The 27,659-nt window shown below is 43.4% G+C and overlaps 1 protein-coding gene and 1 long non-coding RNA gene across 2 annotated transcripts in view; both read left to right on the top strand.

The window, feature by feature from the left end:
* Positions 1 to 13,233, top strand: part of tmem260 (transmembrane protein 260) — a 29,787-nt gene extending 16,554 nt beyond the window's left edge. Inside the window, exons 8-16 of the mRNA XM_033642212.2 lie at positions 1,058 to 1,144; positions 3,310 to 3,418; positions 3,743 to 3,915; positions 6,224 to 6,395; positions 8,055 to 8,194; positions 8,816 to 8,992; positions 10,944 to 10,997; positions 11,281 to 11,365; positions 11,540 to 13,233. Of these exons, the coding sequence (XP_033498103.1) occupies positions 1,058 to 1,144; positions 3,310 to 3,418; positions 3,743 to 3,915; positions 6,224 to 6,395; positions 8,055 to 8,194; positions 8,816 to 8,992; positions 10,944 to 10,997; positions 11,281 to 11,365; positions 11,540 to 11,800 (1,258 nt within the window). The 3' untranslated portion in view covers positions 11,801 to 13,233. The remainder of the gene's footprint in view (positions 1 to 1,057; positions 1,145 to 3,309; positions 3,419 to 3,742; positions 3,916 to 6,223; positions 6,396 to 8,054; positions 8,195 to 8,815; positions 8,993 to 10,943; positions 10,998 to 11,280; positions 11,366 to 11,539) is intronic.
* Positions 13,234 to 13,721: 488 nt separating this feature from the next.
* Positions 13,722 to 27,659, top strand: part of LOC117267652 (uncharacterized) — a 31,302-nt gene continuing 17,364 nt past the window's right edge. Inside the window, exons 1-4 of the long non-coding RNA XR_013493353.1 lie at positions 13,722 to 16,343; positions 16,914 to 17,688; positions 17,810 to 17,992; positions 18,197 to 18,238. This is a non-coding gene — a long non-coding RNA (uncharacterized LOC117267652). The remainder of the gene's footprint in view (positions 16,344 to 16,913; positions 17,689 to 17,809; positions 17,993 to 18,196; positions 18,239 to 27,659) is intronic.

The following is a 27,659-nucleotide window of genomic DNA, read 5'->3' as shown; positions in this document are numbered from 1 at the left end:
ATGGAGTGAGAAAACAAACAATAGAGAAAACTGATTTGATCTGAGGCACAGTGAGGGCACACGTGGTTCTACAAACGAAGGACCCAACCACTTTTTGCGCCGGTTGCGGTGTTTTACACAGGTTTAACCAGAGGCACTCCAATCTGTTCTGAGAGCCCAGAGTCATTTCTGCAGCCCATCTCTCTCTCAGTCTCTCTCCTCCCCAGCAGCTTTTGTTCTTCCCATTCCACTCTCTCCCATCAAAGCAGAACTGAACCTGCTTAGAGGGCCAAATCGCTGTGTTCTGTTTCTCCAGCAGTTTGAAATGATCACTCAGCTCTGGTGTTTAAGCGTGACAAGCTGTGATGACAGACACTGCAATAGAGCTGGAGAAATTGTATTTTTCCACTCCAGCAAACCCCCCCTCCCCACCTCCTCCACCCGATCCCCCTCCCCTGCTCCCCGCTACCACCACTGCCACCACCACCGCAGTCATCCCACTCCTGGTATCTTTCTCCAGCTGACGGGATGGGGGTGCATGTGCGTCTTAAGACCCCCCACTACCAGCCCCCCCTCTGCCAGGCACCCACCCCTTTCCATCACCCCTGCTGCTTGATGGACAAGCACACCTTCAAGATGGGGAAGAGAGTCGAACATGACAGGCATATCGCACTGGAGACGTAAACCCGCTGGAGAAGCTGACACACACACCCACAAACACACGCTCGTGAGCACATTCACACATAGTGTACATTGGGAGATATAGAGACTCAATAAGCTGTCAAATAGAGATGGGTATTAAGGAAGAGGCAGGAAACTATCTCTCTGCTCTGAGCAAGCGCTCTGTGACTGACAGGCACTGTGAGGAGAGGATGGGGCAGCAGGGGGTGGATGACACAGTCATTCGTATCTGTCAATCCGATTGAAAGGAGGAACGCACAGTCCAAGGAGTTTGTTTTGATAGGGGATGGAGGGCATTTAATAATTGGTGTCCTTGAGTTCAGTAGCAGGGAGGGTAATTGAGCTTGTCTTTGGTGTCCATCATATATCTAATATGTGTGTTTGTGTGTGTGTGCAGGGCCCAGTTGGACCACTGCCTGCAAGACCTTTCGCTTCCTGTTCTGCTGCTGGCAGGAATAGGCCTTCTTCTCTCCTCATGGGACAGGTAGGATGAGCGAAACGGCGGCATACAAAACACCAAACTCTGTCACACACATCTCAGCAGCCACTTCAACCAAAAACCTAATCCCCTGGAGTAAAAGACAGGGAACAAAACCACTGACAAAATGCTGATCTTAGAAAAAGAGAATACAAAAAAACACTGAGGCACCTAACTGTCAAGCTGTCGCAACGCTCCACATTCAAATCAAGAGAGGTTGATGTGTATTTTGGATTTTCAAAAACATGTTTGTGTGGACGAGTAAATCGCTGCTTGTATGTATCTGTATGTGGCAGTGTGGCGTTGTGATCCAGTAATTCATTACAGCAGTGGCTTTTCTAGGGTCTGTGGGGTGGAGCTGATAAAGCCTAGCGAAGCCCTGGGGCTCTGTGGTGCACCGGCCAGCCACCCCCTGCTTCCCCTCTCCTGGGGTGCACTTTGATAAACTTGGCTGCATACACACACAGATGAAAAAGAGCAAGGTCATTTCATAGGATGCCAAAAGGAAGCCATGCAAATGCTGATTTACCTAATGTTGAAATGTGGAGTGAAACTGTTTGTATGTAAAAACACAACAACCCTTATTTACTAAAAAATCAGCATTTACTTTCCTTAACTGATTCTGCATAAAGTTAAGAAAAAACAAAATCAAGAATCTAGACCGTATGTATCAGTGACCAGTCAGCAGAGCCCATCAGATCAATTTGTTGGAAACCAAAAGTCATTTTCTCGGGCTTGAAAGTGTCTCTTCAGGTTCAGATGATGATTTGTTATTGCCATGAGGCTAACGTGTTTTCTTTTTTGTGCATAAGTACATTTTACAGCTGTACTGTAATGAGTTTGTGATTCAGCGGTTGGCACCAGCTCATTATGACTCAGTCTGCATTAGAAAATCAATCATGCACCTCTTAGCTGGCTGGCGTATACATTTGCTCTCGGGCTTGTGATCTCCATCCCTGCATTAATGTTTTTATGGACTTATTCAAAACAAGAATATTTTGGAAGAGTAAACAGACAAAATAATACATTAGATATGTGGAAATTGCAGTCCAGGAGTGTATAGAACAATATTCATGTGTGATAATAAAATTAGAAAATATTTGTATACTGAACAGGGTTCCTGTGGATCCTTAAAAAGTCTTAAATGCTGTTGAATTTATTAATTAAAAATGCCTTAATTGGTATTATAATTTCTAAAAGCAATCTTTCAAATGGTTTAAATATGCTAAGACGCAGGAAGTAGGATTTTATGAGTATTTTTTTACTTTGCATTGTAAAATCGCAAAATAATTGGTAACTTCTATTTTAAAAAAAATAATATACTGACTGCCTCTCACATTAACACACTGAGATCAGGATAGTGGAATCAACAATGCTTATATTTTGTTTCTGGATAGGATACTCAGAGCAGAGGATCCACTGTCTGCTAGCTAACTGTCACTGTTCTGTTGATGATATGGGAAAGTGAAAATTCCATGAAAATTTGCTGTTTAACCAAGATTTCATGCCCCAAAAAACTTGCCAACAAATGTCAGGTATTTCCCACTTCTGTCCTACCCTTGTCAGCACCACAAGACAAAAAAGTGACATTTAAAGTTATAATAAACATTCTTTTGTTTTTTTGTAACTGCTTATCCTGTTGGGGGTCGCTGGGGTGCTGGAGCCTATCCCAGCTGATGTTGGACGAGAGGTGGGGTACACCCTGGATATGTCGCCAGACTATCACAGGGCTGACACATAGAGACAGACAACCATTCACACTCACATTCACACTTAAATTCACACCTACGGCTAATTTAGAGTCACCAGTTAACCTGCATGTCTTTGGACTGTCGGAGTAAGCAGGAGTACCTGGAGAAAACCCACGCTGACACGGGGAGAACATGCAAACTCCACAGATGGGCTACGCCTCCCTGGAGTAGAACCAGGGACCCTCTTGCTGTGAGGTGACAGTGCTAACCACTGCACCACCATGCAACCCTGTCATAATAAACATTGGGACAAAATTGTCCATAACCCTAAGATAATTTTAATTTTTCCTTCTATTTTGATTATTGTAAAATTGATCCTAAATTTCATGGCAAGTGGCATTAAAAGTTTTAAAAACATCTAAAAACTAACCACAAGCTGCAGGAACACTGTTCAATAACCAGTGGCGTTCCCTATGTTAGGACGTGTCGCTCAGTGTCCTGGCTGCTGACTGCCATGCTGCTGGTCTACTCACTGTTTTTTGCCTGGAGAGCCAACTTGGACATCAGCAGACCCCTTCTGCTTGGAGTGGTGAGCTATGACACTTAAACCCATTTTGACATTCTCATTAAAAGCCAAAATGCTTCTGTTGTTTTCATTCCCTTAAAGTGGTCTAAAATGTGTGCTATACATTGATTTACAATGCAGTTTTCAGCATATAAGAAATCTATATACAGTAGGCAGCACACACATCTTGGAGTTAAAGCACTGAAACAGCAGTATATATGGTGCAGATCCTGGAATAGGTACATTAGTAACCCCAGGACTGAACTAAAAAAAACTACAGCAAACACTGACATGTGTGTGTGTGTGTGTGTTTTTGTCTGTATTCACCTGTACACTCACTTCCTGCAGGTTGAGCGTTTCTGGCTGCAGAGCGATGCTGCAGTGTGTGTGCTGGCAGGCCTTGGCTTGAGCCGGACACACACTGAGCTGGAGAGGAGACTGGGCCGTGGGGGGGTGTGGAAGACCACAGGCTGGGTCCTCACCATGGCTCTGCTGGCACATATGGTGCGCACCAATCACAGGTGAGCATTGCACTCAGTTACAGTAATAAACTTCCTGATGGGTGTGATGAAAACATGCACCGTAGTCCACAAATATCTGAACAGTGTTTTGATATGTTTTCCATTCTTTGGGTAAAACACATGGGGTTTGAAATCAAACAATGACTATAAAGCCCCTTCCCACTGCACAAAACCACCACAAACACCTGCTAACATCTGGCTCTTTGATGCAATGGGAAAGATTTTAATCAGCACTCACACCCGTGTAAATGACTCTGTGTAGTCACAAGTATTTATTGTCTCTGGCTCTGATCAGCATTAATGGGAACACAACACCCGGGTAAATGTTCTAATTTTAGCTCCTTTACCGGCAAGATGCAATGACGCGCCGCCACAAATTACCGTCTGTCTCTGCCCAGGCAGCACTTAACCATCGATCCAAATTAGTGTACACTAAGTTTGACAGAGAGACTGAATTAGTAAGAGATCTGAGAAAAAGAAATAACCATCATAAAGTTTTCACAGGCCTCCATGCTTCTCTCTACTGTCTCTACCTGTTCTCCGGCCTATCCATAATGTCGAACATGACACACCAAAAGAAAAACAAACCCACTCACAGAAAGGCATGTTCGTCTGCTGCAGAGCTGTGCACACAGCTCTGGTCTACTGGCAAAGGAAAAGGAATAGGAATACCCATGTTTAAAAAACGACACTTGTCACACCACAGAAAAATGTGTCATTAACCACGCAGCCAAAATGCCAAGTATATAAAGTTCGTTTTAAAAATAATGCAAAAATGAGCAGTATTCTCGGCTCTGAAATGCTGGGGGTGTGTCTGACAGGCTCTCTCTTTCTCTCAAACACACACGCACACACACACACACACACACACACACACACACACACACACACACACTTTTGCAGATTGGTTCTCATATGGTTTACATGAGTGTATAAATACAGGATAGAATACACACACACAGTTGGTGTTGACGATAGCTAATAGCTAGCTAGCAAACTGTAGGCTGCAGGAAGTAAGTGTTGTAAGTCGCGATTGAACGGGAGAACCACTGATGCTCTAGTGTTGATATAGTAGTGTAGATGAGTGGTTATGATAAGGATGGCTCCAGTGCATAATTGAGCCATGATTTCAGTCCTTCGTGAAAAATCCTGAACACAAAAATGGTGATCTCTGTTTAGCAGTCTTACTCCACAATTCAGCACTCTATAGTCCCCAGTCTTTTCACATGTTTTCAGCGATTATTTCTCACAGGTGAAACCTTTGGTGTTAACCTTTGGGTTAGGACTCAGTGTAGGACTCATAGTTCGTTTTGTCCTTGGGTTGTTATATAGAGCCCATCCCAAAAAGCAGCTGCCATAAGAGTCTTTACTTTGTTGGGGTTAAGACATAAAGACAGTTTGCAACATACACTTTAGAGACCATTATAAAATCAAATTCTACACCTGCAAAAATGAGATCACAGTATGGCTGTGAACTTGACAGAAAATACACACAAAATGATGAAAAGAAAATGTTACTCATAATTGTAGTTGCATTGTATCGTACTTCTACAGGCTATTAGTGACTAAGTTTCTCTTGGTTGTTCTGACATCAAAAAGCACTCTGTATAATCTCTGTGAATTAATCTGTGGATTCAATTTTACTTTATAATATCCCTGTTGTAGTAACTACGCTAAAACCAAATGTGCCCTAAGTTACTTTTTAAAATTCTTCTGTTTGGTAAAGTTAAAGTGAAATAAAAACTCCCCTCTCATTCTAGTTCCTTCTAAAATCCCCATGCATAAGTTTTCCCTGAGTCAACCTGATTTGTTTCTCCTCTGCGCTTCATACCGCAGGTCTGAACTCCACATGTCAGGTTTTTCTCTGCTCACCCCATGGTAGGGGCTAAAGAGAGGCACGGTTAGCACATAGATTCCACTCACAGAGCTCAGTCTGAGATGTTAGCTGTCCGAGAAGGAAGATTACACCAGCGTAGTGCTGGGGAGTGCCAGACAGCCATCACTGAGCGGCTTTGATCAAGGGGAGAGCATGGCCTGTGCTGTCAGACCCATCACACCTGTCTCCCCACGATTAGATAGGCAGCCAGAGCGCTCTGCAGAGGGGATGGGGCGGGGGCACTGACAACTTACCCTCAGAGCACCTTGAAAGCGTACCTACAAACACTCACATACACACGGATGTACACATCACACACACTTCTAAGCGCGAGTAAGGATGCGCTCAACACCCTTTTTAAATTCAAGTAAACACAAGTTGTGTTTTGATGATATTATAAAGTGTGATGGTGTATGTGCTGATAATCTCAAGGGAGTGCGATCAGAGCAGGAACAGTGTGGTCGAGAGGTTCGGCAGGGAGCTTCTGGCCTCCGTCCCAACAGATTCAATCATCCTGACCAGAGGAGATCTGCCTGGAAACTCCATGCGCTACTTATACTACTGCCAGGGTGTACGGCCCGATGCACGTCTGGTCGACCAGGAGGTCAGAGCTTTCATTTCTCCACTCTCTTTACTGTGTTGAAGTGTTCTCATTAAAGTTTTGATATGAATCAAAAGTAAGATTTAGGGTTGCAACAAAATGAGATTTAATCATCTCAGAAAATATCCTGGTTTCACGGAATCACAGTGCACAATATTATTATGATTATTAGTATTAGTATTAGAAGTCACAGTGACCCTTAAAGGAATTAAAACAGAAGGTTTCTTTTTGGTTGAACTAATGTTTTACCATAGTTGAAACTTCAAACCATTTTTTTATGTAAGCATTTGTATAAAGTCTTAAAGGCAGCGGGGGAGGAAAGGAGGTGCTAACATGCAGGTGTCCAGTTGCATATCTTTTTCAGTACAACTGTCGGTCTTCAAAACACAGTTTAGAGTTTTACGATATATGGCTGTGACCCTAGTGGCAATTAAGTATTTTTAGGAACAGTTGAATTTCAGAACCCAAAATCAACTGAAGTAAAAGTTTCCACTGAACACAGTCCCAAATTATATACGCAGGTACAAAAATAGAATGACTCACTGGCCAACTGGAGCAAGAAATGGCAACCTCTAGCTCACCTTGTAGAATGTTAGTCCTTTGCAGCAGCTCATGTTCAATTCCAACTTGTGGCCCTTTACTAGGTGTCATTCCCCGTCTTTCTCCCCACTCTCCTGTCAATCTCCAGCTGCATTGTAAAAAAAAGGCAAAAGCCTGAAAAATAATCTTAGAAAAAGAAAGTTTGCCATTATTGTATTGTGTGAATGGTACTGATTGTCTTTCGTTGTCCTTCATGATATAAGCTGCTAAATTTGATTTCTGACACAATGCTTCAGTTTCATTTGGATGTCAAATAAGAAAGATAGAATTCAGAAAAGATGGATTTCTTTATTTTTTAAGAAAAGAAAATAAACGTCTGGCAAATTATTTATGGACAAAATAGCAATGTACCTTGACTGTGTAATAACTGACTTAAAGTGATACAAGATACACAGATACAGCCTGATGTCCGTAAGTCTCTTGCAGGCTTTCTAAAGTGGGTACATTGTCAGTACATACATTGTAAGTTGGTACATCTCTTCAATGTCAAAATCATAAAGGGCATTAAGACAGCAATGTAATAAAATTGAGAAGTGAAAGCAATAGCTTTTAAACTAAACAAGAGCCCATAAAGTTATAGTATGTAGAATTTTCCAAAAACAAACAATGTATTGATCAAACAAATCAATACAGAAATAATCTCACTCAGTCATCATTTATGCCCCACTAGAAGTGTTTGGCAGTGTTTTTATCTGCAGAGGCCCTTTACTCTGCCTGTATATTATTATTTTTGTTCTTATTTTTCTGTTTTTGCAATGTTACTGGGAGTGCTGAAAACATGAAAATATAGTGAGGCAAAAAAACAGGCTGACAAAGCTCATTCCAAAACGACAGCGAATCTGGGGTTGGCTATCACATTTATTTTTGCTGGTGACTGTGTTTATTAATACTGACTAGCTTTAAGTAAGAAAAAAAAGCCCCTTTGAAATATGGAGTGAACCCCACTGAAATAGTCAATAAAGCCTTTTCTTTAAGTGGATGTAAAGTGAGTGGTAATTTAACTGCTAATCACAGAAATATAAAGAATTAAACAGAGTTGGTGTTACTCTGTCTTCTTTCTAGATGATGACTTACACTTGGTATGTGGCCAAGTTGGCGCAGCACCACCCTGGGGTGCACTTTCCCGGCCGCTGGTGGGACCCGGTCCAGCCCGAGGTGAAAGACACCTTCAGTCTGGAGCAGTTTCTGTCCCACAACACGCAGTGAGTCGCTGAGACACAGGGAGAGAGCCGAGAGAGAATGAAAGGGTGGTCTGAACAGATAAATAGAGAGTGTAAAATGGAGAGCGAGTGAATTGAGAGGGCAACAATGGTCCAAATGAACAAGTGGGTGATCTAATGAGGCAGAGATCAGTGGGATGGTCGACACAGCGGTGAGTGCAGGGAGAAGATAAGCCTATAGAACTGTTGAGGAACTACAGAAGTCGACTAATCTACTTGATTTGGTTAAACAGTCTCAGGCGGACTCGTTGCTGCTCCCTGCTCTCATCACTCACTCCTCCAAGAGGAATTGAGAGCCAGAAACTGGCTGGAGACCTGATAATACCAAGCCCACCAGGGGGCAGTGTTTGCCAGGCCAACATGCCTGTCTCTCAGTGGGGCAACACTGACCTGTGGGATTAACCCTCAGGGCCCGAGCCTTTGGTGAGCAGCACCTGGCTGGAGGGAAGCTAGAAGGTTTTGGGATGTGCGTAATGTTTGTCTGCATGGTGTTCCTGTGTGTCTCATCATCATCACCAGTTACCCGCAAGGAGAAACAGGGGTGCTTACATGGATAATAATTGAGGATGCAAGCAAGCCTCTTAACTGATTGTTTTCCTGCAGGAGGCATGTGTTTGCCTGCATCGGGCTGCCTGATGGAGACCCAAGCTGGGAACGTAGTTTCTCTCGTTGGCCAATGGGTGTGTGTGACTACTTGGTGCCTGTTCAGAGGCAGTTTGACCCTGAGAGGTGGGCCCATCGAACTCGCAACCTCTACAACTGGAGTGAGCCACACGACAGGTGCATATACAAATAAACAGAATAACTAATGCCTCCCCATAGGTGTGTGTTTAACCCCTAAACATACAGTTTTCCTTTTCCTCCTCTTAAAGCTGTAGTCGGTAACTTCTAATAAAAAAGTATCTTTTTATATATGTGTTGAAACTGTCTCTATATTCACACATCACTAAATGAGACAAAAAAATCGTATTCCTCTGCCTAGTTTATTGCCTTGTTGTGCTTCTAATTGCCTTACTGCACATGAAAATAAACAACTAATCAGTGCTGAAGAGTCTCTAAGTAGCTGCCAATCATGCCTATCAAGACTCACAACTCAAATAAGAAGCAAGACTCCATTACTGTGTTGACTATTTCTTGCCCTCTAATGTTTTTAGAAATATATTTAACTGTACTGTTCAGTTGTAGAGCTAGAAAGGTGGCGCAGTTGGTGTTTGCTGCTTAGTACTCGCCTCGACTATTTGTGGCCAGGGTACAAATGTTGTCATTTTACAGCTAAACAATACACTAAAATATGTTTCTGAGAACATTTGAGACAAAAATAGGCAATGCAGAAACAGAATCGCAATTCACATTTGATCTGCTCTGCCTAGTTTGACAGGTTGACCGCAGTCCACAAGCAGCGATTAGAGACTCCTCGGCACTGATTGTCTGTTTTTCGGTGCACTGCAGGAGATTCTAGTGAAGGCAGCAGTAGGAAGAGGAGGAGGGACATTATATTTTACACAGATTATCTGTTTCATGTACTCGTTTCAGAACATAGTGACAGTTTCAGCAAATATGACGGCAATGTGAGGCAAAAATAATCACCTTTTTCCACACTGTTGACAATAACACTGTCCCCCTGAATTGTCTTGTTCCACCTCTTCATCAAAGCTATGTGATGTTAACATGGAGTGAAATATGCAAACACAGGAGTCCATGTTGTTTACGGCAGCAGCATTCTATTAAATAGAAATATTATTTGTCTTGTGCATCATTTAATACACAGTTTTCCAAAGTTGAGCCTTACATATTTGTCATCTTTGGAAACTTTGGGATCTCGACTAGAATTTAAAATCAAGTTCTGTTGGTTTAAACACTGTTAAACTCGACAGTGAGTTTGTAAAGGCTGGCCCAGATTTAAGTCAGTGATGTTTAAGGGGTTAAATTAACAATGTGATTTCCAGGACGCCTACTCAATGAATCATTTTGCATATTGTTTAAAACAGCCCATGATCTTTAGATGAAACTGGAAATATTCAGAAAGATAATGAACCCCATCTAATGAGTCCTCGCCATGTATTTCATCGCCAACACCTTCTCCACCCCCTCGTCTGTCTGTGGTCTCCTCAATGATCCTTCCGCAGACTCCACAGAGCTTCCCTCAGTGAGGTTGTCCTCTGTTCTCCATGCTGTGATCCAGCTCTTTGTGAATTCAACCAGAGCAAGACATTAGGCCCTCAGCCATCTGAAAATGAAACTGAAGATGAAAAATAATGAGTTTTTTATTGCATTTTGTCAATAACTGTGTCAAAAGTAGAATTAGTCAAAGCTCCATATTCTGTTGCTGTTGCCAGCAGCCCTTCATTCACTCAGATATCCACGACTGAATACTGTGACATTATTTCCCGCACTCTCGCGACAAGCGTGTCCGCCGATGCCCACAAGCCAAATATTAGCTCGGGAAACCTGCTAAAATATTCTTTTGAAGAAGAGGTCAAGTGTTTACAGTCAACAAAGTGAAAAAAGGGAGATGTGGTTTTACTCCATGTCTAATGTGCTAGCTGGTATTGTTGCTCAGTCATTTAATGTTTATGCAGCAAACATCGATGTTTAGTGTATCAAAACCTGCACAGTCGAGTGGAACAATATATTCACATAAATAATCATTTATAGTTAGTGGAACTGTGCACAAGCCAACGCCTGAAGCTGTTTAGATAAAGAAATGTTCTTTTTCTCCATGTGTGAACAGTTTCCATCCTGCGTCCTGGGAGCGTGTCGCTAATGAGGAGATGTGGCAAGCCAGGTACAGTGAACTTTTTTATTTATTTTTTCAACAAAAGACGCTGGTTTCCTCTTTGGAGAGGTTGTATACTTTAGTGTGCAGATAAAAAGCTGCGTCACGATGCATACCAGCCCGCTAGAACATCTCCATAAACCAGTCTTGTGTGGTAGAGCATCTACATGTACATTCTATTTGGTGGCGGCATCTACATAAATCACTCCATTGGAGTGGTGCGTCTGTGAGTGTGGATCTGCATGGCTCATCCATCCAGCACTTAGCCCTGAGCCTGCGTGCTTTGTTTCAGGATGAAGACGGCTTTCTTTCTGTTTGACCTGGCAGAAAGGATGCAGGGAGAGGGGAAAGCTCGCCTCTTTGAGCTGTCTTACACTGTGAGTCTGACCTCGACAAACATGCAACAACACCCTCATTTACCATAATGGGGCAGATTTAAGAGCCGCACAAAGCAAAGTACGACATATTCAGGGGCTTTGTTGTTATTTGCCGTAACATCTGCTTTTATGTGTGTATCTCTGTGTGTATAAATGTGTGTGTTCGCTGGGCAGCTGTATAAGGAGATTGTGGAGGCCCACTCAGACTACCCTCCAAACTGGGACAAGAACTTGGCACTGGCCTGTGAGAGGCTCCTCCGCTCTGGTCACCGAGGTTACAGTCCAGACAGCCTGCTGACCTGCAGCACCCAGCACTTTAGTCTCTACTTAGAGAAGGAACCCACAGATCCCCAGGCGCCCGCCATACGCTTGGCCATTGGTCATCTGCTCAGAGAGAGAGGCGAGCTCCGTAAGAGCCGGAGGCCAACCCCATGACAAGATCCAGAGAGACCTACATGGAGCTGAGTGTACCGCGAGCCCAGCCGAAGTGCGAGGCACTGGGGACAAAGTCTGAGCCAATGTGCCTCTTCTCATGGTTTAAAGGTGGTGCTCCAGAAGGACAGAATGACGTTTAGGTAAAGTTTTGGCCAAATTGGACCTATGGGTTGGGACTTGAGAGGACTGCTGATGCGGAAGTACTGCGAGGTAGCAGGACTCTGCATAAAGGACAGACAGCTTCACTGGATGAATGTTCACAGTTGACCAGGGACAGAGCTTGACTCCAGCGAGCCTTGACTGACCCCAGTCAAACTGTGCGTGCACCCCTTAAAAACACTCATTCGATTGCTTTATCGTTACATCTCATTCCTTTTTTCCTCTCCTCTTCTGCTCTCACAGCTTTTAACGTGCTGATTATTTTGCCTCAGCCACTGCTCCACTTCTCTTTTTCTCACATTAGGATGGCAAGGCCGAGATTGAGGGAAAACCAATTTGGGGGCAGAAATGGGGGATTAGAGCGGCTGTTTAATCTAGGACAGACTTGTGCAGTGCCACACAGTCCTCACTCTGCATAACCAGCACTACCCACCCACCCACCCCTCTATCCTTCCATCAGTCTATCTTAGATGGTCCTTTAAATGTTTAAAACTAATGGATTCGATGAGTGTTTTTTTTTCCTCTCTTCCTTCCTAACGGGAGGGCTGTAATCCCTCATGGATTTAAATGAAATGTGAAATGTCACAATGCCAGGGACCCTTTTAGAGGTGCGTTTCTGTGTGTCTGTGTGTTGATTTGTGTGTTTGCATGTTGACGTGTATGTGTGTGTGTGAACACGTTTAAATCTCCACCCAAGCCTTTTCCCTGCCGGAACTGCACATAAACATAGTCGATAAACAGATCGGCACACTGAAAAGCACTTTGATCATCATACAAACACAAAGTCATGCAAACTCCAGGGACACATGTAGACACACAGGACCATCAGCCTCCCAGCTCCCAGGACTTTTAGCCCTGTGATGAGTGCTGGAGAGACAACGTAGCATGCAAACACAGCGAGTGGACCGGAGTCACTTGTCTTTGGAGTGTTCTCAGGGTCTGAAACGTCAATGCTTTTGCTGATTTTAATGAACCTCGTGGCCATAAAATTTGTTGGACAAAGTCAAACCGGTCAATTACAATAAGGTTTTGGAGGAGCTTGCTTTTTGAGACGCCACTAGAAAGCGAAGGACAGTAAGTGCATGTATAGTTTTCTCAGAATGTAATCTGCCCCCTCTGTTCGCAGGCCTGATTAGCGGCAGTCAGTTGGCTGGATGATGAGATTCGACCTGCTGTAGCACAGATGGTTTGGTTTCTCAAAAAAAAGGGAAAACTGTCACTCTGCTTTCTACAGATTCAGATATTTCAATAAAGATTCTGTTTATTTTATTACATTTCTGAGCCTTTCTTCCTGGGTAGACGAGGCCTTTCAGATCACAAGTATTGATCATATTTTTCAACCATTTTTGACCTCACTTACATATTCATGTCTTTGTGTTTACACCACATCATTTCTCTTCTCTTGTCTCATTCCCTGCTGTTATTTTTACTTTACTTTCTTCCTGTCCTTCCCTTTGTCATCCCTCTCTTGTCTCCCACCCTCTCATCCCCTCTCACCCTGTCTTTCCCTAACCCCTCTGTTCCTCTCCTCTCCCCTGTCTCTGAGAGTCAGTTGCCCACCCTAAATCAGCAAGCTGCCGAGGATTGTGGGAACCCATGGAATCGCCGTGACCAGGGATGCAGGCAGGGAGCCACGGCAACGCTGGAATGTGGGGCGTCTGAGGAGATAAGAGCTGTGAGCCCAGCCAGGGAGAGGGGAGGGATGCAGCGAGAGAGGAGGGGGGGGGGAGAGGGGGAGGAGGAGGAGGACAACGAGGCAGAGTGAGGAGGGTGAGACGGAAACAGGGAGAGCAGCAAGTCTGTGAATGGGGAGACAGAAACACAACACCATAAACAGCCCAGAGAGCAAGACAGAGTGAGACAGAGAAAGAGGGGCGGAGGACTTAGGGGGGCACACACTGGAGATGGGAAGCCAGCCTTATTCCTCTTTGCATTTCATTTACATCCCTGGCCGTATCGACCAATCGGATTGGGAGCAAAGCCCAGGGCTTAGGAGGGGAATAAAAAGACAAAATGCCTTTGCTGCTCTCATCCCTCCCTGATAATACCCCTTCTGTTTTTCTTTTCTCTTTTTCTCCCGTCTATAAGTAGATACTGTCCGAAATGCCAGCGGAAAAGCGACACCTCCGCTTGCTGTGTATCTCAGATAGACCGAGCGGGAGCAGGGGCTGAAAAGACAGCTTTAGCAACTGGGCCTATCTCCTCTCCTCTCCTCTCCCTGGCTGGATGGAAGCTTGGAGTGGAGGGAGGCGGAGGGCCGGGGTGTGTTGGTTAGTGTTTGGGAAGAGAATAGAGGGTGTGAGAGGCATGATATACTGAGCTGGCCGCAGATTTTGCAGAATCTTGCACTCTGAAAAACTTTGCCGGCAGATCCCTTTCCTAAGCATGAGAAACCTGTTTCAAGGATGTTTACGAGGTGCCACCCATCTTTGTGAAGGGTGCCAATGCCTTCTACCAAAGTCCACACATATTTTTAGCTTTGGATTGTTGTTATTCTTGTGCACTAAGTTGCAGGTTTATCCAGAATGGCAACTCTTGTCACTTGGTTGACCGCAGCGTCTTAGATATCAGATTGTCATCATGGTGAAACCTTAACTTTAAAAATCTCTTTAACATACTACGCTATTGTTATTTTAGCTAAACTAAATATTTACCCATTAATTCAGTGATGTGTATTGGGGAGAATTAGGCCCATTAACGTCAGTCTGTGTTGACATGATGTCATGATTGACTTGTCTCAGGTTTTTGTTTGCCATCACTCTTGATGTGTGTGTTTCTCAGTGTGTGGTGGCCACTGTTTGTATGTCAGGTACAGTATGTTTGCAGGTTTACTGAGTTTATTTGTACAGGTGTTTGTGGTGTGCTCCATTGTGTTTCCTGTTTGGGTTGCTATGAGTCTATTGTGCCAAAATGGACAGAGTGTTTTCGCTGTTTGTAAGTGTCTTTCCTGTATTTAAAGGACTATGTTATTGTCTTGGTGCTCACGTCTTTGTGTAGGCGCACCCAGACTATTGTCCTACTGCCACTGGACCCGGTGCTGGCATGGCTGCTGATATAGAGCTTATTGAAAGTGATTGTTGTTGCACAGATGAGAGTTCATCTCAATAGGGGTCTGCGGCAAACCATTCAGACACAGAGTGGATCCTCTACCTGCCTCCACCAGACGCATATAAGAGATAAGGTCACCTTAGGACCCTGTGTGGACCCCCTCCACCTTCACAGCATCCTCATCCTCCTCAGCCCGCACAACCTCAGCCATCTAGTAAAACAAACCAAACAATAGAGGCAGATATGTGAGGGATTAGAGGTCAGAGGGCTGGGGAATGCGACATCTCCATTTCCAGGATCAATCTTCAACCGCTTGGTAATCTCTGGCCCTAGGCCCCACATACCTCCAGTGGTCTCTCTGGCTGAGAGCTGGCATTGCCAGGCTGTGTGAGCTGGTACCCCTGCTGGGTGTGGAGTGCTGATAGGATAGTGGGGGGTGGGGTTAAAACCTGATAGTGTGGATGGATGGAGGAGCAGAGGGATGAGTAACAAGGGGTCCTCACTTTGTATCCAGACCTCACCTAAATCCTCACAGATAGATGCATAAATGCACGTGTGTGTGTTTGCCCATGTATGACACAGACACAGTGTTATCGTGTCCCTGTGTACTCTGTGGGCACACGTTCATAAAGTTTGTTTTAATCTGTAAATTTGTAAATGCGAAATAACTTTGAGTTCTTCAGAGCAAACTGAATATTATCCCCAAGTTCCCGTTGTTATCTTGTGTACACACATTTGTTTATTTGATACAGCCCCTCTCCACTACAGCACTTCTGTATATCAAAGACAGCAGTGCAGAGCGCAATTGAAAATGGCTACCGTGGAGAAAGGTCTCTCTCTGCCTTTGACTGCGAAGAGGCAGAAAAAGCCCCATTCTCCGCTCCCTTCTTAGATCTATTTAAATAATTGAGGAGTAAACTGACAAATTAGGCACCTTTATGGACGCCCCTGGGCTCTCTCTGGGGTCCTTCAGTTTCCCCAATACAAGAGAGTGCCACCAGCCACAGGATAATATCTCTGTGTGCTTTGAGAGGGGGAGGGAGGAGGGAAGGAGGGTAGTGGGCCAGGAGGGGTTTCGCCAATCAAGCGGGCCACACTTCCTCCCCCAGGTTCTAATTTTGTGCCACATTAAAGAGCTCGGCCTCCATTTAGGACACAGAGAGGCATTTTCATAATTTGCCGGGTCTCTCGACTAGCTCGGGGTGCCTTTTTTTCCTCTCTCTCCTCCCTCTCTCTCTCACTCCGTGTCTGAATGGAAGGCCTGGGGAGGAAGAGGGGTAATTCATTCGCCTCCTTTCAACCAACCGGCTTCAGTTCTGCATAATGTTGCTGCTAGGTGTGTATTGCATCTAATATTTATCTCTTTAATAATTCTCTATTAGACCTGAATATTATTTGCCTTATAAAAGCTAACACTGCTTATTGTCAGCTACACAAAAATGGTGTCATTCACGTTTTGTTGGTACATTAAGACTAAATCATACGCCTGCATTTAGCATTTCAAGAAGTTAAAGACTATAGTGTGTCTAATCTGTGACCACGCAGCCATACAGCTGTGATGCTCACATTGATAAAAAATGTGTGATGTTGTATATGTACAGTACATAATCTAGGTTAAGGTTGTTTCATTTCCTCCTGCTGACACCATCCATTCATGTACTACAGTATGCGTAAGCATTGATTCATATGTGATTGGTCACATAATTCACAGTCTCAGGGGGCATTTCATCGCTGACAGACAAGCTAATCTAAAATCCCCCAATTTACAAATGAAAATCCCACCATCCAATTGAGCTAATAGAGGGACTTGAATGGGATAATAAGATGTGGTGTAATACTGTGTAAAAAGCCTGTAATGTTGTGTTGGTGTAAGAGCCTGTGTGACTGGATGTTTGACTGTTTGCAGTGATTACAGGGGCCTGCGGGCCTGGCGGCGGCTCCGTGGCTGGGACAGGGAGCTTCTCCCTGGGTAAGGAGATACGCCTGTCTGCCCCTTCTGCTGGAGCTACAGGGACCAGTATGTCAGGAGGGAGAGTACTCCCTGTGAGTGCTCTCTCTCTCTCTCTCTCCCTCTCTCTTTTTCACTCTGCCTCTTTCCGTCTGTCTCTCTCCCTCTCGTTCCCGGTCTCGCTGTGTCTGTACTATTGCAGTGCTTGCAGATGTGCACAAACAAGGGAGGATTAAAGCAAAACGAATCTAAACAGACAAATGGAATTAGAGTGATGGGTGTCGGTGGGCTGGTTCACAGTGATAAACATAATGATGCTCTGTATGTGTGCGTGTGTGTGTGTGTGAGTGTGTTCCTGTGTCTAGGGGATTATCAGTGGTTAGGTGTGTGGTGTGTATGGCTGGGTGACTGCTTCTGGGTGTCTTTGTGTGTTTGCCTATCTGTCTATGTTTTTGTAATTATGTGTGTGTATATTTACTCGGGTCTCTACTTGTGTGTGTGTGATAAATGTGTTATTCTACAATGCCTCACAAAAACAAGTCTCTGCGCCCTCTGCATGTGTGGGGATATGTTTCTCTGTGTTTTCCTGTTGGTCGAGGTCATATTTTCTTCTTGTCTTTCACAGTGCCGGTTTGTATTTGCACACCGGAGCTGCTAGCTGAGTCCGTGTGTCTCTGCTGGACTTCACAACTCTTCACCCAATATTGATATATGCCTAGAAAGATTAGAGAAGGTTTGTGGAAAATGAAGGTCTCATAAACTAATCTTGCATAGCGCCCTTCAGTTTATGTGCTGATGTTGTGTGCAGGCTTGTTTTCTTGCAACATGGGTCTGTGTGTTTGTGTGCTGAGGAGGTCAGGAGTGTGGAGCAGCCAGCAGGGGGGCAGTGATCAACAGACTGGGGCACCCCTGCCGAGGGGCTCTGGGATTAGGGCTAAACCCTGCCCTGCCAGATGGGCACAGCACATCCCCAGCATTGCACACCAGCACCTTCTTCTGTGGAAACCAGGCGACTGGAACCACGTTGATACTCACTGGTACGCCTCTCAGCTACAATACATATGTAGTCTACCCAGTGTTATGCATTTGAAAGAAATCCTTAATTGTTTAATTTACAGAATATTCCTTTTCCTAAGTAATTAAAGTTTAAAATTGCTGTTGTATCTTATTATAGACATGGATTGGTTAACTAAACAAGACGTGTTTGTTTAGTGAATGTATCATCAATCGTCTCTTCTCAGGACCACACAGAATGGCAGCAGGAGAGAGACGACTGAGATGAGGTACTCTTCAAAGTGTCAGCTAGTGGACAGTATGGCCAGTCAGCAGGTTCAAGGGTATCGGAAATGAAACTTACAGGTTGTTTTGATGTGCTGTATTTCAGAGCCACAGGCAACACTGAAATGATAAAGTGTGTGTGTATGTGCAGGTGTACGTGTGTGAGGGTAGATTGGTGGCTCAGGAATCAGCAGTGTGTTGATTGCTTCCTGCTCGACTTTTATCGCACACAACTGGCTCTAAATAGTTTCCAATTCACTTCATGAATTGCAGGTTTTCTGTATTTATTTCTTAGTATATTTATGCTTACATTTATGATCTGGAAGACATTCATGTTCAGCCACACTTCATTTGATATTAGAGGCATAAACTGGGAGTTTATGGTTGTAAGAAGGTGTGATAGTCATTATGGTTACCTGTTGCCATATACTGTTTCAGGTCAGTTTCACTACAGGTTATTACTGCTGTAATCTCTACATATGCAGAATCTGTATCGGAAGCTTTGCAGGACTAGCGTTGGTAGTCCTGCAGTATCTACAGGTCCTTAAAAATTCTTAAAATGTCTTAAATTCAATTTTATAAATATTCAGCCTTAAAATAGTCTTAAATTCAATTTTGTAAGGCCTTAACTGTCACAAGCATTTAATCTAAATTTCATTTGTCCATCTTTTAGGTTCTTTATGTCAAAATGAGTCAAACTCTTCTGCGTGAAAGTCCACATTTCTGCTGTTACAAATCTTTAAACCTACCACTGAATTTTTACAGTGTACTTGCACTTACCTATTGGCAAAATTTATATTAACCTAACTCACTCTAATAACCATATTCCTATTTAAAATCTGCCTCTGCATGGAACCACATATACTCTTCCCTGCGATGAATAAAAAATCAATAAATCCAAAAATCATTCTTAAATTTGGTTAAAAATGAACTTAAAAAGGTCTTTAAAAGCATAAAATTTAAGTGTGATATCTGTAGACACCCTGAGTCTGTTTGTAGTCCAAGTAGTATTGACCAGTTACATATTAGCGAGGTTTGATCTCGTGCAGGTAAACAGTGAGTGAAGAGCAAAAGAGGTGGAAAGCGTTGGCTGAAATGCAAACTTGGAACCCATCAGCCATAAGCTAATGATGATTTAGCTTCATATTGGCTATTTTTTTAATTATTTGTCTGCATTGTTATGCAGATATGTGTTTATAGAGTGTCATTACTGTGTATATAGCATCTAAACTTGCTAGTTGGACTGTAAACGAGTGGTCCATGGAAGAGGAAGTCCAACATGTTAGTCGTTGCCCCTAGAGGCTAAATCCCATAAATGTTGTGCTGCTTGTCATACCTAAAATAAGTGGTTTGAACTAGCCAATCAACATTTCCATCCTTAGAGTTCCCCACTCGTGCTGGCAGGCCTGTTTGACAAAAGCACGTGCAAGTTAAATTTAGTAGTATGCCGTATCGTCAACCTGCCATACGTTTTATGATACTACCCCACCTGGATCTCTTATCCACGGGTTCCCCAGCATGACTTAGGAAACCGTCTCTGTATTAGTAGAAAGCAGATTACATGAGTAAAGTGTACAAACAAATAAAAGATTACAGGCTGTGAACATGTTTCAGTCTAATGCCCTTTCAACAAGCAGTGCTCAGCACAATGCTTTTCTCTCCCCGAGCTAAATTTGGATTTCCCCTCTGATGTGAAGGCCTGCTGGCCAGCTATGTCTTCCACCAAGAGCACAACCTCTGTAATGACAGTGTTCCACACGGCTGGCCTGTCTCTTCCGCTGGTATTAGTTAGGCTTTGGAGTTCAAGTGACTACGGGGTTTAAACACGGATTTTAAAAAAAAAAGGGGGGGAAGAAAGACTCGCTGTTGTTCTTGAAAAGCTGTGTTTATCCAGGATTAGAGACACCAACATGTTAATAATTGTTTCTCACAGAACTGCAAAGAAGCACTTTCCTGTAATCCCCTAATCAGGCATTACACCTCTGAGCAAAGCCACAACGCAGGCGCGTGGTTTCTGTGACGCAGCACGCCCACACTGTGTGATACACCCGCGTCTTCCCCAACACCACACCCACTATGTGCAAAATCACCTGCTCTATTCATTGCCTTTTAAATCTACTTCCCTGTACCCATACATCCACTCTCTACCATAGATCTGTTGAGACAGAAATATTTTTGTGTTTAGTGCTGCCTTTTCACGATGCGTCTGCTGTGTATATGAGAACTTAGATTCATGGCAAACATATGTTGTCATTCTAGTATATTTTGATAACACATAACAACATGTTGATGTGCACAAAGGACAAAGTTTGTCTGCTCACTCTGATGATGATATCATGACCTATTGATGGTCTCCTTCAGAATAAAAAAGCGAGATGTTACTCTCAGGCCAGTTTGAAAGTAATTTCTGCGCCCTGCACTTAAGAGGAAGTGGAATGTATCGCCTCCTCTGATGCTGCCAAGGTCACATAGTTTGCTAGTGGTTGGTCAGCATGTCAGTACAGTGGCACAGGGTCAGACGCAAGGCCACTGTACATGCTGAGATGATGACAGGTCTGAGGGAAGTCCTGGGAATGTGAGGACTCAGCCACACAGGCAGTCAACACGGGAGCTGCTGGTAGTTGACTTTAATAAGTCTATATATATTTAAAAAGATGCTGAAATCAGCAGAAGCATTGTTTTAGTTTACATGTGTTCCAGAAATATTTTCACACCATCTATAAGGAAAACATAGGACAAAGATGACATTTGTTCGGAGATGTTAGCGTGTCCTTCCTGCTTCCCACAGATGCTTGTTTGTCCACATATTTGCTCGTTTAAACAACCCCCACCACATGCAGCGTTTCACTCCTTTCATTTTCACATTCAGCCTCTTCTTTTTTCGTTTTTGAATTTTTCGTGCCCATTGTTAGTGTTGAATGTTTGTTTGCTGTTCCCCCGGTCTCTGCCCCCTGTCTCCTTGCAGGGCCTGGTTGGAGAGTGCGATGAGGGGATCGGCAGGGATTAACCTGGGGAATTTAATTAGTGGAGCTGTCGTCCCTGCCCTTAACATTTCAATCTCCCTGGGCTGGCTGGCGGTGCTGGAGCTGGACCTGTGATGGCCAGCAGCTAGGGAGGGAGGGAGGGAGGGAGGGAGGGAGGGAGGGAGGGAGGGAGAGAGGTAAGGAAGCAGGGGTGATGTAGCTGACTGTAACTGCAAAGAACTTACATTAGCCATTTTCTCATATCAGTACCGAACAGTGTACGGAGAATCAGATCCAGACATTGTCCAGAGTTTCTTCTTCATACATGTTGCACACAACAGAAGATTGTCCATGTCAAAAGCTTTTTCAGCTACTGGCGTATGGGTAGAGCGTGCAGGAGGCAGGACATGACGCTGATTATACCACAGTCACATAGCTGGTTCATAATTTGGTCATAAATAACCGGGTCTCTTGCTGTTCTTTGAAATTGTCTGACAATTTCCACCTCTGCCCTTACCAACCAGAATTCCCGAATTTTGTAATCTTTCTTGTTAGACAATTTTGATGCTGTCTTGTGTAAATGACCCTTCTTCCCCACCATTGGGTGTCTTTTTTTTCCTTACAATTTTGGGCGATCCACATGAAAGAAATGTCATCCACACATCCACTTGCTTGCTGTGAATTCTACAGACAATTATCTGTTCTATTCGCTAATGGGCTCAATTGGACATCACACTAACTTTATACTAGGCAGCCGGCAGGAGAAGTCCATTTAATGTCTGATCCAACTGATCTGAACATTTATATTCTCACAGCTTCTCAGGGCAGTGTCTATATGATTTCAGGTTTGCTGTGCATGTGTGAAAAGGCCCAGGTAACTGGGGATAGCTACCACGGAAAACAAAAGTGCTACCTTCTTGCTGTAGTTGTGCAATGCGACACACTTCCTGTGTTCCATAAAGTGAGCCTTTATTGTTCGGGAGATCGTACCTGGTGGCAGACAGAATTGCGCAGTGAAATTGACACTTATAGGGAACTAATCTAAACGCTGATCGTAGCATCATTAAGTAGCCATTACATTGTGCAATCAACATTTACTTCACAATGAGTTAAAGCAAAACATTTGTCTAGCTCCACTTTAATTATAGCTAAAATGGAGATTTTAGTGTCATTTAAAAAAGAAAAATGATGATACTTTTTGGTATTGTGGAGGAACACTGTTTTCTGCGCATTATTTTTGGATAATTCGATAGTTTTTTGGTCTTTAATTGGGCCATTTTTTAACAAATTCCTTTGCAATGCACAAGACACACTTGTTCATACAAAAAAAATTGTAGTGTACATTTTTTTTTTTAGTTCAAAACATTTTGTATATTTCAATCCCTTTTCTGTAGTTATCAAAACAATGTTGCTAATATTGTTTTTTGTAATAATTTTGGCCAGTATAATATTTATTTGTACATCTAACCACGCCCTGTCTTGTTGGCCCAGCGGTGGCGTTGGTGAGCATCAGAAGGGGGGGGGTAGCCGGTGTGAGCTTGGGGTAATCACTACTCAATCTGAAGCCACACTGTTGCATTGTAATCCTGATGCTAAACTCCCCATTAACCCATCTGGGACCCTACAACAGCCCACACCCCCCCCACCTGCTCCACAAACACACACACTCACAGCGACTGTGGCTGTATGTTCGAAGTGTTGTCTGTCCCGTCAGCGCCTGCTAAGGGGGGTCATGTCCAGCAAATTAAAAAAGCTGCTGTAGGAATGTCGCCAAGTCCCAGAGGAGCAACCAGCACCCGTCCCTCTTCCAGCGCTGACCCACTGGTCACTGGTGAATCCCCTGTTTGTATTCCACACACACGCCCAGCTCCGGGGAGCGGTCCCAGAAGCCCCCTGTGGGACTGCTGATAATTTAAGTCAAACATTATGTCCCCGCTTGTTTGACACCCATTTAAAGCTTTTCAATCACATGTGTTTGCTACAGTCCATTGCCTAGCCTTGGAGTGCTATCCATGTCACACCCTTTCAAAGACCTAATCAATTTTGTTTGATCAAGTTCCTCGTGTCAAAACAATTGATTTTCTTTAGGAATCCAATTGGAGGGCTGATAATTCAGAATAGGTTAGATGTCCTTTTGTTTTTTTAACCAGATATATTTTTATAACAGTGAAGCCAACAGGGTTTATAAGCTCGACTCCCCTCCCCCAGTGCACCTCCCCCAACTTCCCAGCATGCCCCTCCTGGTGCATGGCTGGCCAGTGTCAGTGTGCCACTAATTAAGGACTCTTAAAGAGCTATGAAGCACACTCATTAACGAACTGTAGCATCCTTACTGTCCGTGAGTGAGAGGAGAGGGGAGGGAGGGCTGATGCAGTTTGAAGGTCTGCTGGTCTGTGGCTTGCTGTTCAGTTGGTGTCCAGAAGGTCAGGGAGGAACCACTGAGATGAAAAATAAAGTTTGCAAATTAATATTTTTCTGTTGACTGTTATATACATGTTGGATAATTGTAGTTTTTTGACAAGAAGTTTTTTAATTATTTGACTTCAGTTTTATTCATTATTAACCAGCTTTTCATTCTGTAGCGTTAACGTCTAACAGACAGCTTATTCTTGGCTCATTCTGATATGTGTTTATATTTTCTTGTTTTTATAATTTCCCATCAATTATTGTTTTTTATGACTGGTCAGAAGTTGCTCTGCCCCGTTATTCCCCACCCCATACAGAAAAGAAAACCTCCTCCAACTGTCCCCCCTCCCTGCCACTTGTTTATTCCATTTTCATGGAAATGCATAACAAAACAAATGGCCGTATTTGTCTTTATGAAAGTAGGCCAAACAACCGCTGACAAACAAGAGGGGGAGTTGTAGGTCAGGGCGCCACAAGCCATGTGTAACCGTGCCTGACGAGAGAGCATGACACGATGTAGTGAGCCACAATAGACACAATAACACACAAACACCCCTGCCAGGATGATGTAACATTGTCTAGACTAAACAAAAACACACGCATGAATTAATGAGTTTTCAGAGCAGGTGTGCAGAGAGTGGACAAAATAATAGGAACACCACATTAGAGAAAAATTATAAATACAGCTATTAGGATAATTCTAACTAAACTGCCTGCTGATGATATGTGATGCTTGTAAAGAGGTCTTATAATCATCAGTTTTTAATAAAGATTTTGAAGCAAGTCAGGCATCTAACAGAGACCCACAGAGGTCAGTTAGGATTGATTGAAATGCTGCTCTCCGCTGGAGTTCATAAATCACACAGCAGCACATGATGGGAGCAGCTCATCATTGCTTGTTAGAACTGATCAATTGTATTGATCTGAGAGGCAAGTAAGCAAGGATTGTTGTAAGTGCAGACTGAGACCAAATGTAGTTAAAATTTCAGAGCACATTAATTATACAGTAGTAACAGGAAAGTATTCTAAATATTATATTATTAGTATTATAAGTATTCTTTAACTCCCATTACAGAGGCCACTATAAAATAAAGTTCATGTTTTGACCTGCTTTCAAAAATCGTAAATATTTGACTACAGATTTGGATCAGCTTGTAGAATGTTGTGCAGGGACTTTTGGTCAGATTTCCGCAGATCCTTAAAAAGTCTTAAAAGGCATTGAATTCATTAATCTAAAAATATGGCCTTAACTGGTGATAAAATGTCTTAAACCTTTCAAAAGTCTTAAAAATGCTAAGATGTGGGAAGTAGAATTTTATGAATACTTTCTCTGAAATTGCATTGTAAAATCTCAAAATATTTGGCAACATTTACCATTTTAAAAATAGTTTTCAGGATGCCTCTTGCATTAATGTCACACAGATCAGGATAGCAGAACCATTTCAGCGGGGATGCTCAGAGTAGAGGATCCACTGTCTGCTAGCTAACTGTCACTGCACCCTGGACGACATGAGGAAGTGCAAATTCAATGAAAATTGGCTGTTTAACCAAGATTCTGCGACATGGCTGAAAGCAATACAAGACAATGCACATGAGGTTTGATATATTTTATGCAAAAAGTTTTTCAAACTTGGCACAATAAGTATTGAATCTTACATGTAGAATGAGAAACACAAAACCATCAAGTCATATTTTATGTTACAATAAACATTTGGGTGAAATTTATCCCTAACCCTAAGTAAGTGATGTTGGTTCATGGTTTTTTTTTTTTGTTTGTTTGTTGTTGTTTTTTTTTAAATTTTGATTTTGGTTATTGTGAAATTCGTCTTAAATTGCATTCAGAGTGGCATTAAAAAGTCTTAAAAGTCTTAAATCTTACTTCCCTTAAGCTGTAGGAACCCTGCTACTTGTACTCTGACACATTATAATTACGAAGTGCACCCCTGTTCACCCTAAGGGTCAGCCAGTATATTGTGTGTGTATTTTTTCTTGCATGTTAAAATCATACATTATGAAGCACAAGTTTGTAAGTGCTCCAGTATGAATTTCATTAGCAGCTAAAGTTGACCTGTTATTAGCGAGACCACAATGTATTCAAGTGTGGACCTCATTTAATTATAATAGATGCAATTGTTTATAAGTGCCCCCCTCCTTCGCCTCGCTCTCGCCCACACACAAAAATGCACACACTTGTCATATTCTTTGTCCCCTGCCCCCTTGTCTGGCGTAAGACCTCAGGTTAGACACACGCACACACACACTCAACAGATGCCCCCTGACGCTCACTCACATAAAGCGGGCACGTGATCGACGGGCCCCAAGTCCACGGGCCTGCCAGCCTCATGGCATTGTGTTCCCCTTGGGCAGGCAGCCGGCCTCCCTAAATACCCTTTTGTCTTGGGTGGGATAACAAAGCAGTGGCCAAGCCGCTGGTGTGGCACGCGCACAGCCACTCATCCCCCTGGTCTGTGACCTAAACAGGTGGATAGGAGGGAAGGCCTGGTTGTGGTGGGTGGACGAAGAGGGGGGACGAGGAGCGGGGAGGGAGGGGAGGGGGAGAGAAGAGGCTGCATCTGTCCCCACTCTCAACGACTCCCTGGGTCAGCCACTGCCCCATATGCTCTCAGGAGAGAGGGAGGCACGCATGCAGACCCAGACTAACAGGTGGAGGGGGGAAAGGGGGGATTACCGGAGGTAAAATTGATCATATAGGGATTTTGAAACTGTCAAATTAGCTGTATGAGAAGAAAGAGAGATTTGGCTGTCCCCGGAAGATTTCACTTAGAGGAGATTCTTAACCCTTAAGCCACTTTAAATGTTTGGCCTGCATTATGACAAGCACTTTTTGTCTCTGCCTGACGGCCATATTGGCTCTCAGGCCCTAGAGCGTTGTCTCTTCAACAGGCAACTGTTGCTGTGTTTGTGCAGCCGGCTCTGTTTTCAATCCAGAAACTCTTTTGTACTGTGAAATGTGAAGCTTTTCTTTTAACAGCCTCACATTAAGTTGTATTTTATGCACGTCCTCCCTGAGTTGTATCTCTTCAGTGTGTGTTAGGGCATTTGTGAGTAGATCAGTGGTAACTAAGTCAGCTGGTCACCAACATTGTTAGGTGTTGATACTTGGTAAAATTTATGTTGTGACACCAGGTGACCAAAAATAAATGTCAGGACATCGTCTAATAACACCAATTTGACATAGAATATTGACGACAGATGAGATTGATATGTTGTTGGTTTTAAGTTGCGAAGTGTCTCATGCCAACGTCATCTTGATGTAGAATAACGACATTTAAGGTCTCCAAGGTGGAGAACAAATCCAACGTGTGCAAAATTTCATAATGTTGACGTCCACATCGTGAAATTCTAATGTCAGTAAAACATGAAACCTGATTTTCATTCCAACCAAAATGTAACATCCGTGCAATGTAAGAGTCCAATGTCTTTCTGACATCATATTGACGTCCGGTGCCAGCTGCAAACACTTACAGATGGTAGTAGAGAAACAATTGCTGCTCTACAGACAAATAATTCAAACCACACTAGAGCTAGATTTACAGAGATTTGTAATTTTGCCTTTAACCTGTATTAAAACACTTGAAGTAGAAGACTACCGAAACATGTTCAGTTGTGAGCAGCATGTATTGGGAAGCATACAGTGTGTGGGGCATAGAAACATAATAGACCTTTTTCACAGTCTCTCTTTTTCACAGAGACATTTTGACTCTTCATGACACTAAAAGCACAAATGAAACGAATCTGACAATGGCACAGCGCCATCACGTGTCCCAGTGAGCCATGCCAGTGACACCTTGGAACTATCTCACCTAAATGGAAAGTGTTTTTTTAATGGTATCAATTACACCTGTTCTTTTATTGCAATGAGCCAAAATGTCTGTTGTGATAAAGGTCTATTGAGTCTGATGCTGGCGATGGTAGCGATGGGTTGCAGGTGTAAACACAGGAGCTTGTGGTACACACTGTGTATAATAAATCATTTAAGGCAGGCATGTCCAGAGTCTGGCCCCGGGGCCTATTGTGGCCCGCGGCTTGTCTTTTG

The sequence above is a fragment of the Epinephelus lanceolatus genome, chromosome 15 (genome assembly GCF_041903045.1).
Source record: "Epinephelus lanceolatus isolate andai-2023 chromosome 15, ASM4190304v1, whole genome shotgun sequence".
NCBI lineage: Eukaryota > Metazoa > Chordata > Actinopteri > Perciformes > Serranidae > Epinephelus > Epinephelus lanceolatus.
Note: the sequence above shows the minus strand (reverse complement) of the source record. Positions and strands in the feature narration are given on the sequence as shown.